This window comes from Lepus europaeus, chromosome 5 (genome assembly GCF_033115175.1).
Source record: "Lepus europaeus isolate LE1 chromosome 5, mLepTim1.pri, whole genome shotgun sequence".
In the NCBI taxonomy this organism is placed as follows: Eukaryota; Metazoa; Chordata; class Mammalia; order Lagomorpha; family Leporidae; genus Lepus; species Lepus europaeus.
This window is the reverse complement of record NC_084831.1, coordinates 102,258,794-102,272,527: the sequence shown is the minus strand read 5'-3', so window position 1 is coordinate 102,272,527 and position 13,734 is coordinate 102,258,794. Positions and strand designations below refer to the sequence as shown.

General features: G+C 37.6%; 1 protein-coding gene across 1 annotated transcript in view; it reads left to right on the top strand.

Annotated features, from left to right (window-relative positions):
• LOC133759163 (mitochondrial adenyl nucleotide antiporter SLC25A24-like) overlaps window positions 1-13,734 on the top strand; it is a 69,815-nt gene that overhangs the window by 52,491 nt on the left and 3,590 nt on the right. The window contains exons 7-8 of the mRNA XM_062190115.1: window positions 11,188-11,295; window positions 12,610-12,777. Coding sequence (XP_062046099.1) covers window positions 11,188-11,295; window positions 12,610-12,777 — 276 coding nt within the window. The remainder of the gene's footprint in view (window positions 1-11,187; window positions 11,296-12,609; window positions 12,778-13,734) is intronic.

Genomic DNA, 13,734 nt, shown 5'->3' with positions numbered 1-13,734 from the left:
CAGAGGAGTTTGGAAGGATTCCCTCTCTTTCAATTGTTTTGAAGAGCTTGAGAAAAATTGGAGTTAGTTCTTTAAATGTCTGGTAAAATTCAACAGTGAAGCCATCTGGTTCAGGGTCTTTATTACTGATTCAATTTCTATCATGGTGATGGATCTGTTTAGGTTTTCTATGTTTTTATGGCTCAATTTAGGTAGGTTGTATGTGTCCAGGAATCTATCCATTTCTTCTAGGTTTCCCAGTTTGTTGGCATATAGTTGTTTGTAGTCATTTTGAATGATTCTTTTTATTTCTGTGGTGTCTGTTTTACAGTTCCTTTTTCATCTCTAATTTGATTAATTTGGGTCTTTTCCCTCTCTTTTTGGATAGTTGGGCCAATGGTGTGTCAATTTTTTTATTTTTTCAAAAAAACCAGCTCATGGCCGGCGCCATGGCTTAACAGGCTAATCCTCCACCTTGCGGCGCCGGCACACTGGGTTCTAGTCCCGCTTGGGGCGCTGGATTCTATCCCGGTTGCCCCTCTTCCAGGCCAGCTCTCTGCTATGGCCCGGGAAGGCAGTGGAGGATGGCCCAAGTCCTTGGGCCCTGCACCCACATGGGAGACCAGGAGAAGCGCCTGGCTCCTGGCTTCAGATCAGCAGGATGCGCTGCCCACAGCGGCCATTGGAGGGTGAACCAACGGCAAAGGAAGACCTTTCTCTCTGTCTCTCTCTCTCACTATCCACTCTGCCTGTCAAAAAAAAAAAAAAGTTCATTTTCCTGATCTTTATATTGTTTTTTAGATTCAATCTTGTTGATTTCTTTTCTAATTTTAATTATTTCTTTTATTCTACTAGTTTTGTGTTTGGTTTGCTGTTGTTTTTCTAGATCCTTGTGATGCATTGATAGCTCATTTATTTGGTTCCTTCCAATTTCTTGATGTAGGCACCAATTGCTATACACTTTCCTCTTAACACTCTTTTTGTTGTATCCTATAAGTTTTGATATGTTGTATTGTCATCTTCACTCATTTCCAGAAATTTTTTTTATTTTTCTTTTGATTTCTTCAGTGACCCATTTTCATTCAGGAGTATGTTGTTCAATCGCCATGTGTTTTCATATGTTTAGAGCTTCCTGAGTTATTGAATTCTAGCTTCATTCTATTGTACTCAAATAAGATGCACAGTATTATGTCATTTTAAAAAAAAATTGCTGAGACTTGCTTTATGGCCTATCATGTGGTCTATCCTAGAGAAAGTTCCATGCACTGATAAGAAGAATGTGTGTTCTGCAGCTGTAGGATGGACAGTTTTGTAGGTATCTGTTAGATCCATTTGGGCTACAGTGTTGATTAACTCTATTGTTGCCTTGCTGATTTTCTGTCTGGTTGATCTGCCCATTGTTGAAAGTAGGATATTGGTTTCCCCATTACTATTGTATTGAAGTCTATGTCTTCCTTTAGATTCACTAACATTTCTTTTAAATAGCCAAGTGCCCTGTAATTAGGAGCATATACATTTATAGTAGTCACATCTTTCTGTTGAACTGATCACTTAATCATTATATACTGAATGATCTTTCTGATGTGTTGTTAGATTCTATTTGGTAGTACTTTGTTTAGGAATTTTGTATCTTTTTCATTCAGGATATTGGTCTATAGTTCTCTTTCTTTGTTGTATCCTTTTTGGTTTTGGAATTAAGGTGATAATGGACTTATAGAAGGAGTTTGGGAGGATTCCTTAACTTTCAATTGTTTTAAATAGTTGAGAAGAATTGGAATTGGTTCTTCTTTAAAAGATTGGTAGAATTCAACAGTGAAGCCACCTGGCCCAAGCTTTTCTTTGTTGAAAGAGTCTTTATTTATTTTATTTTATTTTTTTAAGAGTCTTTATTACTGATTTACTCCTCATCTTGGTTATTGTCTATTTAGGTTTTCTGTGTCTTCATGACTCAATTTTAATAGATTGTATGTGAACAGAAATCTATTCATTTCTTCTACATTTTCCAATTTGTTGTCATACAACTCTTTGTAGTAATTTCTGATGATTCTTTTTATTTCTGTGGTGTCTGTTGTTACATTTCCTTTATCATCTCTGATTTTTTTCTTCATTTTCAATTATCTTTATATACAGAAGATCGATTTAGTATATATTAAGTAAAGATTTTGTCAGTGTGCACCCACACAGAACATAAAGTGAAAATACTGTTTCAGTACTAGTTATAGCATTAATTCACATTGAACAACACATTAAGGACAGAGATCCCATATGAGGAGTAAGTACACAGTGACTCCTGTTGTTGACTTAATAATTTGACACTCTTGTTTATGGCTTCAGTAATCTCCCTAGGCTCTAGTCATGAGTTGCCAAGGCTATGGAAGCCTTTTGAGTTCGCCAACTTCGATCTTATTCCGACAAGGTCATAGTCAAAGTGGAAGTTCTCTCCTCCCTTCAAAGAAAGGTACCTCCTTCTTTGATGGCCCATTCTTTCTACTGGGATCTCACTCGCAGAGATCTTTCATTTAGATTTTTTTTTTTTTTTGCCAGAGTGTCTTGGCTTTCCATGCCTAAAATACTCTCATGGGCTCTTCAGCCAGACCTATCATCTCTGATTTTATTAATTTGAGTCCTCCCCAACTTTTTTTGTTATTTGGGCCAATGTTGTATCAGCCTTTAAAATTTTTTTCTGAAAACCAGCTCTTAATTTCACTGCTCTTTTGTATCATTTTGTTGTTTCACTTTTGGTTATCTCTTCTCTAATTTTAATTATTTTTTTTCCTCCTACTAATTTGAGGTTTGGTTTGTTCTTGTTTTCCTAGGTCCTTGAGATGTGTTGTTACATAATTTATTTGATGCCCTTAAAGTTTCTTAATATAGGCACTAATTGCTGTAAAGTTCCCTTTTAACACTGCTTTTGATATATCCCATAAGTTTTTATATGTTGTGATGTCATTTTCATTCATTTCTAGGAATTTTTTAGTTTCCTCTTTGATATCTTCTGTGACCCAAGGTTCATTCAGCAGCATGTTGTTCAGTCTCCATGTGTTTGTATATTTTCTAGAATTTATTGTTAATTTTCAGCTTCATTCCATTGTGGTCAGAAGATACATGGTATGATTTCAGGTTTATTGAATTTGTTGAGACTTGCTTAATGGCCTAGCATATGGTCTATCCTAGAGAACGTTCCATGCAGTAATGAAAAGAATGTGTATTCTGCGGCTGTGGGGTGAAATGTTCTGTAGATATTAATTAAATACCTTTGGCCCATAGTGTAGATTAGTCCCATTGTTTCTTTGTTGGTTGTTTTGTCTTGTTGATCTGTTCATTGATGATAGTGGAGTGTTGAAGTCCCTGTTATAATTGTATTGGAGCCTATGTGACAACTTTCTCAAGGAGTTTTACTGTGACGAGGAAAGGGGAAATAGAGTGGCAACTAGATGGGGTTTAGATCAAGAGAATGTTTTTGCAGAAATGGAAGAAACAATGTTTGTATGCTTATAGAAATGATCCAGGAGAGAGGGGATGACTGACAGTACAGGAAAGAGAGAGGAGTACTGCTAAGAGAACTTCCTGGAAATCTTTCAGTGGGGAGAGAATATAGACACTGATGTCATGGGAGAAGCTCACCTGGGTAAGGAACTTTATCTGCAGTCATAGAAGTACTATGAAATGGGCACAGATGCTGGCAGGGTTGTGGAAACCTTGTTTCTCGTGGTTCAGTTTCTTCAGTGAAATTGGAAGCAAGGACATGTTGGAAGTTTGAGGGAAAAGGGTATATGATATAATTTTCTAGGAAAGTGGGAAAGCAAATGGACTGAGAAAATAAGATTGCTGGGTGCAGAGACCCAGCTGATTTTGTAGTTGTGAATGTAAATTGATGTCAGATAGCATGTAGTTCCATAAAATCTTGCTTTCATTAGATTTTTAGGTGTGATAGTTTCATATATTCAAATATTTATCACTTTCCCCTTCTCTCATTCACATTTGAGATAGCATATTTTTAATTTTCATTATAGTCAAGTAAAAAGCAAAAAAACTCTAGAAGAAATATAGTCAAGGGCTATAAGCAATAATCAAATGGAAAATTGACTGTTTCACCCATAGACAGTAAATTACAAAATAATCACAGATAATTAAAACTATAGTAGTATAACATTCTTAACTGTTAGTTTGACAAAGGTATAAAACAAAATTTGATAAAACTATAGTTGCAGCAATACTGATATAGGCATTTCTTTGTTTTTTTATTTAAAAAAATTTTTTAACTCCCATATGTAAGGGAGAACATATAATATTTATCTTTCTAGGTCCTTATTTCACTCCACAAGATGTCCTCCAGTTGCATACTTTTTGCTACAAATGGTAGAATTTCATTCTTTTTTAATAGCTGAATAACATTCCATTGTATATATATGCTATATTTTCTTTATCCATTCGTCTGATAATGGACACCTTGATTGATTCTATAGTTTGGCTATTGTGAATAGTGCTGCTATAAATATGGTGGTATGGGTGTCTCTTTGATACATGTTCCTGTCTTTTAGATATATAACCAGTAGTGGAACTGCTGGATCAGAGCCAAACTGATGCTGGTGCCATGCCTTTGATCCTCCAGAACTATGAGTCAAATAAACCTCTTTTACTTATAAGTTTATCCAACCTTAAGGACGGTGCTTGATGCTAAATGACAGTAGAAGTTCTCAATCAGTGTTACGATGTTTTAGTTTGACTTACAAAGGTTGACTGGAGTTAATTGTATATTATTATTAATAATAATTAAATACCAAATTTTATGAATGATTTTCTTCAAAGGGAGGTTACATCTAGCAGTAGCTAAAGTCTTCGACTAAAGAGGCAGATTCCAGTCCTAGCTCTACCACTTGCTGGCTATATAAAATGGGGTAATCTGTGCTAAGATTTTCTTAAATGCTCCTTAACTCAAAATAGAGGGAATAATGATTAAGATTGTTTGGGGAATTCAATGAATTAACATGTATATAAAGTGTTTAGAATATTAGCTAACATAAGCATTTATGAGTGTATACTATTATTTTTTAAATGAATAGACTGCAACCTATTTATATGATAATACACTTCCTTGTAGCTAGGAGAGAAAGGAAGGCCTTATACCTAGCATGCATAGAATTATATAAAAAATGTAGCCATGCAAATATGAGGCAAATATGAAAGTCATTTGTCATAGCTGAAAAGGTGTAAATAAAGTAACTGAAATTTCAGACTGTTTCAGGGTCCATAAAATTACCCTTAGGTTCAGGGATTCATTAGGAAGACTCACAGGTTCAGCCTATAGTTGCACTCAGCTAAGATTTATGACCACAATGAATGTCAAGAAGTATTTTCTCCATATTCTTCTAGTTGTTTTATGGTTTTAGATCTTATGTTTGTCTTTAATCCATTTTGAGTTGATTTTTTGTTTATTCTGTGAGATAAGGGTCCAATATCATTCTTCTGTATGTGGATATTCAGTTTCCCCAATGCCATTTATTGAAGAACCTATCCTTTTGCCTGTGACACCAAAAAGCACAGACAACAAAGGAAAAGATACACAGTTGGAATACAATAAAACAAGGAGCTTCTGCTAACAACACAAACAATATGTAGAAGGAAAAGGCAACCTACTAAATAAGAGAAAATATAGATCAGGAACTTATACAACCCTTGTCAAAGATCAGTTGATTATATATATGGGTTTATTTCTAGGCTCCCTATTTTATTCCTTTGGTGTAGCTATCTGTCTTTATTCCAGTTCCATATTCTCTGGGCTGTTGGGTTTTATTATGTGTTTTGAAATTAGGAGGTCTGATGCTTCCAGCTTTGTTGTTTTTGTTCAACACTGACATGTTGTTCAGGGTCTTTTGTTCATATAAATTTTAGGATTTTGTTTTCTGTTTCTGTACAAATAATGACACTGAGATTTTGATGGTATTACTTCTTCAAATATTTGGTAGAATTCATCTGTGAAGCCATATGGGAGGTTTTTGGTTACTGATCTAATCTCCTTATTTGTTATTGGTCTGTTTAAACAGGCTTTCTGTATCTTCTTGTTCAGCTTTAGTAGGTTGTATTTTTTTCTTTTGATTTGTTTGTCTGTTCCATGTTATCCAATTTGTTGGTATATAATTTTTCATAGTAGTCTCTTACAGTCCTTATTTCTGTGACATCAATTATAATGCCCCCCCTTTCATTTCTAATTGTAGTCATCTGAGTCTTGTCTTTTATTCCTTAGTTTACCTAAAGCTTTGTAAATTTCACTATCAAAAAAGACTTATTTATATTGATTTTGTCTATTGTTTTTCCATTGTCTATTTGACTTATTTTTGTTTTAGTCTTTATTATTTTCTTGTTTATGTTAACTTTAGACTTCTTTTTTGCTTGCCGTTCTAGTTTCTTCAGTGTAAAGTTAGATTGTTTATTTGCTATCTATCTTCTTTGTTAATCTAGTCATTTATTTCCATAAACTTCCCTCTTAGTACTGCCTTTGATGCCTATAAGGTTTTATATGTCTTGTTTTCTTTCTCATTTGTGTCAGGATTCTTTAAAAGTCCATTTTGACTTTCTCTTTGACCCATTTTTCCCCCCCACTGGTTCTGGGGGTTTTTATTACTTTTTTTTTTTGGACAGGCAGAGTGGACAGTGAGAGAGAGAGACAGAGAGAAAGGTCTTCCTTTTGCCGTTGGTTCACCCTCCAATGGCCGCTGCGGCCGGCGCATCTCGCTGATCCGAAGCCAGGAGCCAGGTGCTTCTCCTGGTCTCCCATGGGGTGCAGGGCCCAAGGACTTGGGCCATCCTCCACTGCCTTCCCAGGCCATAGCAGAGAGCTGGCCTGGAAGAGGGGCAACCGGGATAGAATCCGGCGCCCCGACCGGGACTAGAACCCAGTGTGCCGGCGCTGCAAGGCGGAGGATTAGCCTGTTGAGCCACGGCGCCGGCCCGATTTTTATTACTTTTTAAAAAAGGTTTATTTATTTATTTGAAAAACAGAACTACAGAGAGAGAGAGAGAGAGAGGCAGGAGGTGGAGAGAGAGAGAGAGAGAGAAAGAGAGAGAGAGGTCTTCCATCCACTAGTTCACTCCCCAAATGGCTGCAGTGGCCAGAGCTGAGCCAATCCAAAGCTTCCTCTGGGTCTCCCATGTGGGTGCAGGGGCCCAAGCACTCGGGTCATCTTCTACTGCTTTCCCAGGCCATAGCAGAGAGCTGGATTGAAGTGGAGCAGCCAGCACTTGAGCTGGCGCCCACATAGGATGCTGGCACGGCTGGTGGCGGCTTTACCTGCTGTGCCACAGTGCTGGCCCCACCCCATTGGTTGTTAAAGAGTATGATGTTGGGCCAGCACCTCGGCTCACTTGGCTAATCCTCTGCCTGTGGTACCGGCATACCGGGTTCTAGTCCCGGTTGGGGTGCTGGATTCTGTCCCGGTTGCTACTCTTCCAGTCCAGCTCTCTGCTGTGGCTGGGAAGGCAGTGGAGGATGGCCCAAGTACTTGGGACCTGCACCCACGTGGGAGACCAGGAGGAAGCACCTGGCTCCTGGCTTAGGATCGGCGCAGTGTGCCAGCCATAGCGGCCATTTGGGGGGTGAACCAATGTAAAAAAGGAAGACCTTTCTCTCTGTCTCTCTCTCTCTAACTCTGCCTGTCAAAAATTTAAAAAAAGAGTATGATGTTTAACATCCATGTATTTGTGAATTTTCCTGTAATACTTTCCTTTGTACCAGTAGTTCATCCCAAGCCACCAGGACTAAGAATCTTAGTAATTGTAATTCTACAATGTGCTATAGGCTCACCTCCTATTTCCTGCTATGCATTGGGTCTTTGTTACACTTGACTGTTCATTGATTTGGTTCTAATAACAACAGCAGACTGGCTTTCTTGGATCACTTTTGAAGTGACACCAGTTATCCTAGTTTGGAGCCTTTTCAAAGCAGTCTAGATGCAGGTAGTTTTTAAAAAGGTTTATTTATTTATTTGAGAGGGAGGGAGAGAAGGAAAGAGAGAGAAAGAGAGATCTTCTATTTACTGGTTCACTCCCGGAATGGCTGCAATAGTTAGGGCTTGCCCAGAACAAAGCCAGAAGCCAACAAGTCCATCCAGGTCTACCACGTGGGCAATAGGCACTCAAGTATTTGATCCATCATTTGCTGCTTCCCAGGCATATTAGCAGAGATCTGGAACAGAAGCAGTGTATCTGGGACTCAAATTGGCACTCCGATATGGGGTGCTGGCATCTGCTGTGCTATGATGATGGCCCCATGGCTGCAGTTTGTTTATTTTGGAAGAAGCAGGAGTAAGGAAGTAGTGACAATGAAGAGGGAGAAGAAAACTTGATATAAGGCTGCATAAATTAGGTTTTGGCTGCAGCCAGCAGAAGCTTCATCCTGCTGCAATCTCTATGAAGTATACGAAATGCCTCCCCAAATTGTCTATCTGAAGGAAGGAAATTGAGGCATTTATCTACCAGCTCCTGTCTCACATTGGAGTTGCTGCTGGGTAATTTACCTGCTCCAGACGCCTGAGCTGGATGATTTCCTACAGCTTTGGAGAAGGCATTGCTGCAGAAAGTCAAGAGATAGAAGCTTTTGCTTTAGGTGAGGCTCTGGTAATGTGAATGGTCTAGATGTGATGTGGCTCCAGAAGTGTCTACCCTGGCCAGCTTTCATCCTGCGTAGGTTTGGGGGCCTGAGAGTTGTATTGTATACCAATGAAACACCAAGATTTTGTAAGCTACACTTATGTTTTTTCTAGCACTACAATTCTTGCAAAAAAAGTCTTTCACTTATTGTCTTCTTCCAGTTAACACCACACGAGAATATTCATATTCAAAGATCTTTTCCAATGTTTTATTCTATTTCAATGTTCTATTCTATTTCAATGTTCTTTGCCTGGTCTTTCTTCACACCTGCTTCCTGCTTGCCTGTCTCCCCCATTTTTGTAGCAGGCAACTTTGATAACAACTGAAAAAACAAATTGAAATTGAACAACAACACCCTTAATAGGCAATGTTAATAGTGTAGAGAAGCAAGTAACTCTATCAAACCTGAAGTCCACATTTCTTAACTCTCAGGCTAGACAGAGAATTCTATGGGATGAGCTCTCTTACTTTCCCTCTCTACTTGCAAACTGGCTTCAGAGAATGTCCTGAGGCAGAAAAATAGAGAGATACTTTAGCTCATGTCTCATAGATTTTGCTAAACTCAGCAGAGAGCGGGAGACACTAACCAACACTCTGTGGCTGCCCAACTAGTTTTTCTGAAACTTTATACTCAGAAAAGCATGTGATCTATCTTCCAAGTAATAACAGGAGGCAGTTCTCTCAAAGCATTCCTATAAAGCACTAAAAAGGTCATGAGAGTGGGTATTTGGTGCAGCAATTATGATGTTGCTTGGATGCCCACATCCCATACCATAGTGTCTTTTTCAAGTCCTGGCTCCATTCCTCTTACTTCTAGCTTCCTGCTACTATACACCCTGGGAGGCAGCAGGTGATAGCTCAAGTACCTGGGTCCCTGCTACCCATGTCGGGGACCTGGATTGAGTTCCTAGCTCCTGGCTTGGACTGACTCAGCCCCAACTGATTCAGGCATTTGGAGGGTCAACTAGATGGAATATTATTCTCTTTCTCTATCTTTCAAATATAACAAAAATAATAAATAAAATAATAATCACCTTCTTAACCTGTAATACCTGTGCCTCAACAAGCCAGTACCACATATTTTAGGTTTTCATTGTGGCAGCACCTTCTATCCGGAAACTGATTCCTGTGCTTGTTAGGATCCATTCTAAGCAGTTGTTACAAAGGGATTCCAAAACATAGTGGCTTAAATAAGATAGAAGTAAGTGATGCAGGGCTTATGTAACTATCATCATCAGCACATGGCTTCAAAGGATCTTTGCCTTTTCCCAGGCAGAATAAAGAGGAGGAGTACATGACAAGCATCTTCAAGGTGATGTTGCAAAAGGTGTGTACACTCAACTTTCACTCATATCTCATTGACCAAAATTAATTACTTAGCCATATAACCTAACTACAAGGGAGAAAGGGAGAATGGTAGTCTGTAGTTGAGTGAACCCTGTTCCTAAAAGAACATAATGGTTACTGGGAACAGATAGCAGTCCCTCTGAATTAACTGGAGCAATCATACTTTCTGATGGGGAGTTACTGATTTGAGAACCAGAAAGTTAGATCATAGAGAGCAGCTGAATCACATTGATCATCAGTCACCAGAAAAGGCAAACAAAATCATCCTGCTTCGAAAGTAGCCAGAGCGCATGCTTTCTAGAGCTGTCTTGGATACTAAATGATTTTCCAGTTTAAATCTCCATGAAACTCCTTACTTTAGGTCCTTTTTAAAAAAAGATTTATTTTATTTATTTGAAAGTCAGAGTTACATAGAGAGAGAAGGAGAGACAGAGAGAAAGAGGTCCTTCATCCGCTGGTTCACTCCCCCACTGGCCACAATGGCTGGAGTTGTGCCCATCCGAAGCCAGGAGCCAGGAGCTTCTTCTGGGTCTCCCATGTGAGTGCAGGGGCCCAAGGATTTGGGCCATCTTCTACTGCTTTCCCAGGCTACAACAGAGAGCTAGATCGGAAATGGAGCAGCTGGAACCTGAACCAGTGCCCATACGGGATACTGGCACTGCAGGCGGTGGCTTTACCCATTAGGCCCCTTTAGATCCTTCTGAAGCATGACTATTAGGCTTAGAGTTCCATCTTCCCCTTTTCAACATAGGTTCTTATAATAACCTACCTTAAACTTGAGCTAACCGGGATGTATTGTTCCTTGTAACAAATAGAGCCTCCAACATTAGGTTACTATTCCTGATTATCCAATAACCAGACAACACTAAGTGCCTTCCATGTATAAGATATAGTGCTAAAAAATGATAATCCTTGTCCCCTTTGTGTCATTTTCATTTCTATTATGAAATAAAACATTCAAAAATATGCTTAAGTGATTTAACATTACTGTTGACTTGTTATACAGAGAAAAGGCAAAAGAAGACTTAATAGAGGGGTTTTACTTACTGGACAATTAATTTCATAAAAATAAAAATCAGACATTCTACCAGGTTGTGTTAATATTGGGTATCTGGTATAATTTTTTAATATAATTTTATCTTAGTTAATGTTATAAAATTAGAAACTATATATTCCACTTTAGTAATATACATTTCAACACTTTTATTCATACAGTATAAGAAATGGCTTAGTTTTGATGATACTCGTATAGGAATTCTTCAAAGATTTATATCTGGTTCATTGGCTGGAGCAACTGCCCAGACCTGTATTTATCCCATGGAGGTATGTATTATTATAAACTTTTAACTAAAGTCATGCTTTTAATGAAAATTGAAACTTCTTATAAATGAATTCCAGATCGATATTTTGTAAAATTAATAGCTTTATAACTACAGAATTTAAATTTTATGTCATGTCAGTTGGTCTCCACAGCATTATAGATAGACCAAAAAGGTTATTCGATTTGTTGATAGAAATACTTACTCATTAACCAGGCAGATTTATATTACTTACTCTATAAGTTGCAGGCATTTTTTTCTAGGTACTTTGCAGGATCCTGAGAACAGTCAGAGAAGGATTTTTGTCATGTGGCTTAGAGTATGGCAGGATGAATAAAGCATGTACAACAGTAATGATGTAAAATAGGAAATACGAATTCTAGAAGAGATATCAATATAAATTGCTATGGGAATTTAAAGGGGAGAAATTATTTCTACCTAGGGAGTTCATGAGAATCATGAATAGAATATGAAAGCTTGGTTTAGAATTTGGTCAGTCAGAGATTATAAGGAAGGGAATTTTAGGTGGAAATAACAGCTTGAACAAAAGAATGGAGATTTCAAAAAGTAGACATTTCTATTGGGATTGGACAGTAACACAAATGAAGTGTTAGGGTCAGATCAGAAAGGTTCTTGAATGCACTTTAAGAAATTTAGTTTTAATTCCTTAAATAATAAGACTTTGGAGGCTGAAATCTTGATAATTTTTTTTAGGGTAGGAAAGACTGAAGAAATAGGAAAATATTTCCATAATGCAGGGAAGTGATAACAATTGCTTGACTTGTTAAGACTAAGGGAGATTGACTCCTGTTAGAGCTGTCTTAAGGAATTACGACTTGAAAAACTGAAAGCAGGGAATAGCCAACGGGAGAAGGTGAAAATTTATCTGGGTTCTGTGACTGAGCATTCAAAAGATGTTCATCTGAGTTATGTTTCTTTGTTCAAAAAGATTTTAAAATGTTTTACATTACATTTGAAAAGTAGAGAGGGAGTGAGGGAATTAGAGAGGGAGAAAGAGAGAGAGAGAGATACGAAGCTCCCGGCTTTGGCCTGGATGAGCCCTAGTTGTTGTAGCCACTTGGGGAATGAGTCAGAAGATAGGAGATCTCTGTCTCTCCCTCTCTCTCTGTAACTCTTTCAAATAAAGAAAGAAAGAAATGTTTAAAAAATCATTATTAAAAAACTAATTTATGTTTATGATTGCTTTCTTTTTTATTTATATAATAATTTGGAAATATGAATATTATAGCTGACAGGATTGCTAGATGGGTTGGGTGGACCTGATCAATATATCTTTATTATATTCTTTCACATTTAGGTACTGAAGACCAGGTTGGCAGTAGCTACAACAGGAGAGTATTCAGGGATCACTGATTGTGGCAAGAAGCTTCTGAAACAAGGAGGTGTCAGAACATTTTTCAAGGGTTATCTCCCTAACATGCTGGGCATCGTACCATATGCAGGCTTAGATCTTGCTGTTTATGAGGTGAGTTTATTATCATAATATGACATTATATGTTAGATTAGAAGATGTTGTCCAACAAGTTTTATTTTAAAAATATGGTCATAAATTACTTTTTATAAGGTAGCTTGTGACAGAGAATTGAATTGGTTTGTACTTATCATTAGATACATATATATGTACTAGATATCTAGTACTCTAATAATTACTTGTTTTTATTGTGAATTAGTTTTTGATAATAATAACTACAGACCTAAATTTTGGTTAAATAGTGGTTCTCACCTCTGGATGCATAGCAGAATTACCTACTTGTGTTCCTTAAAAAAAATAAGTTTTGTGGGCTACATCTTGAGATATTCTGATTTAAATACCTCAAAGACAGCCCTAGGACTCAGATTTTTAAACTGCCTAGATGACTCTGATGTATGGGTAGGATTCAGAAAACTGAAGTATTATTACACTTGTTGTGAAAGTGAGAGCTGAGGAGGGGAGTAATTGGGTTTGGGGAGGAGGGGCAGCAGGGAGATAGGACAGACACCATGACAGGGTGGAACTGACCAAGGAGATTCCAGGGCACCCCTCCCCCTTTTCAGCCCATCATTTCACTTTTATGATCATTTATTTTTCAGGGAAACCATTGTGATAGTTCCCATTTGGTCATAAGAACCATTGAGAGTACGTGATTAGAGAAACTTAAATCATTCTTAATCTGGGAAGGACAGCTCTCTAAAAGCATAAACCCAGCAGTATTTTTGGCGAGTAGTGCCACCGTCATGCAAAAGTTGGCTAATTGTACTTAGCACTGTAAAAAGTATAATTATATTTCTGTAGGTGTTTATATAATTTTATAGCATTTTATAGCATGTATTTCTTTTCCTATTCGTACTTATGTGATCCTATTAAAATAAATTTTTGCTGCTATTTATGCTGGGCTCTCTCTGTTTTTTAATTTCTACAGTTCAGTATTTTCTGCTTTCACAC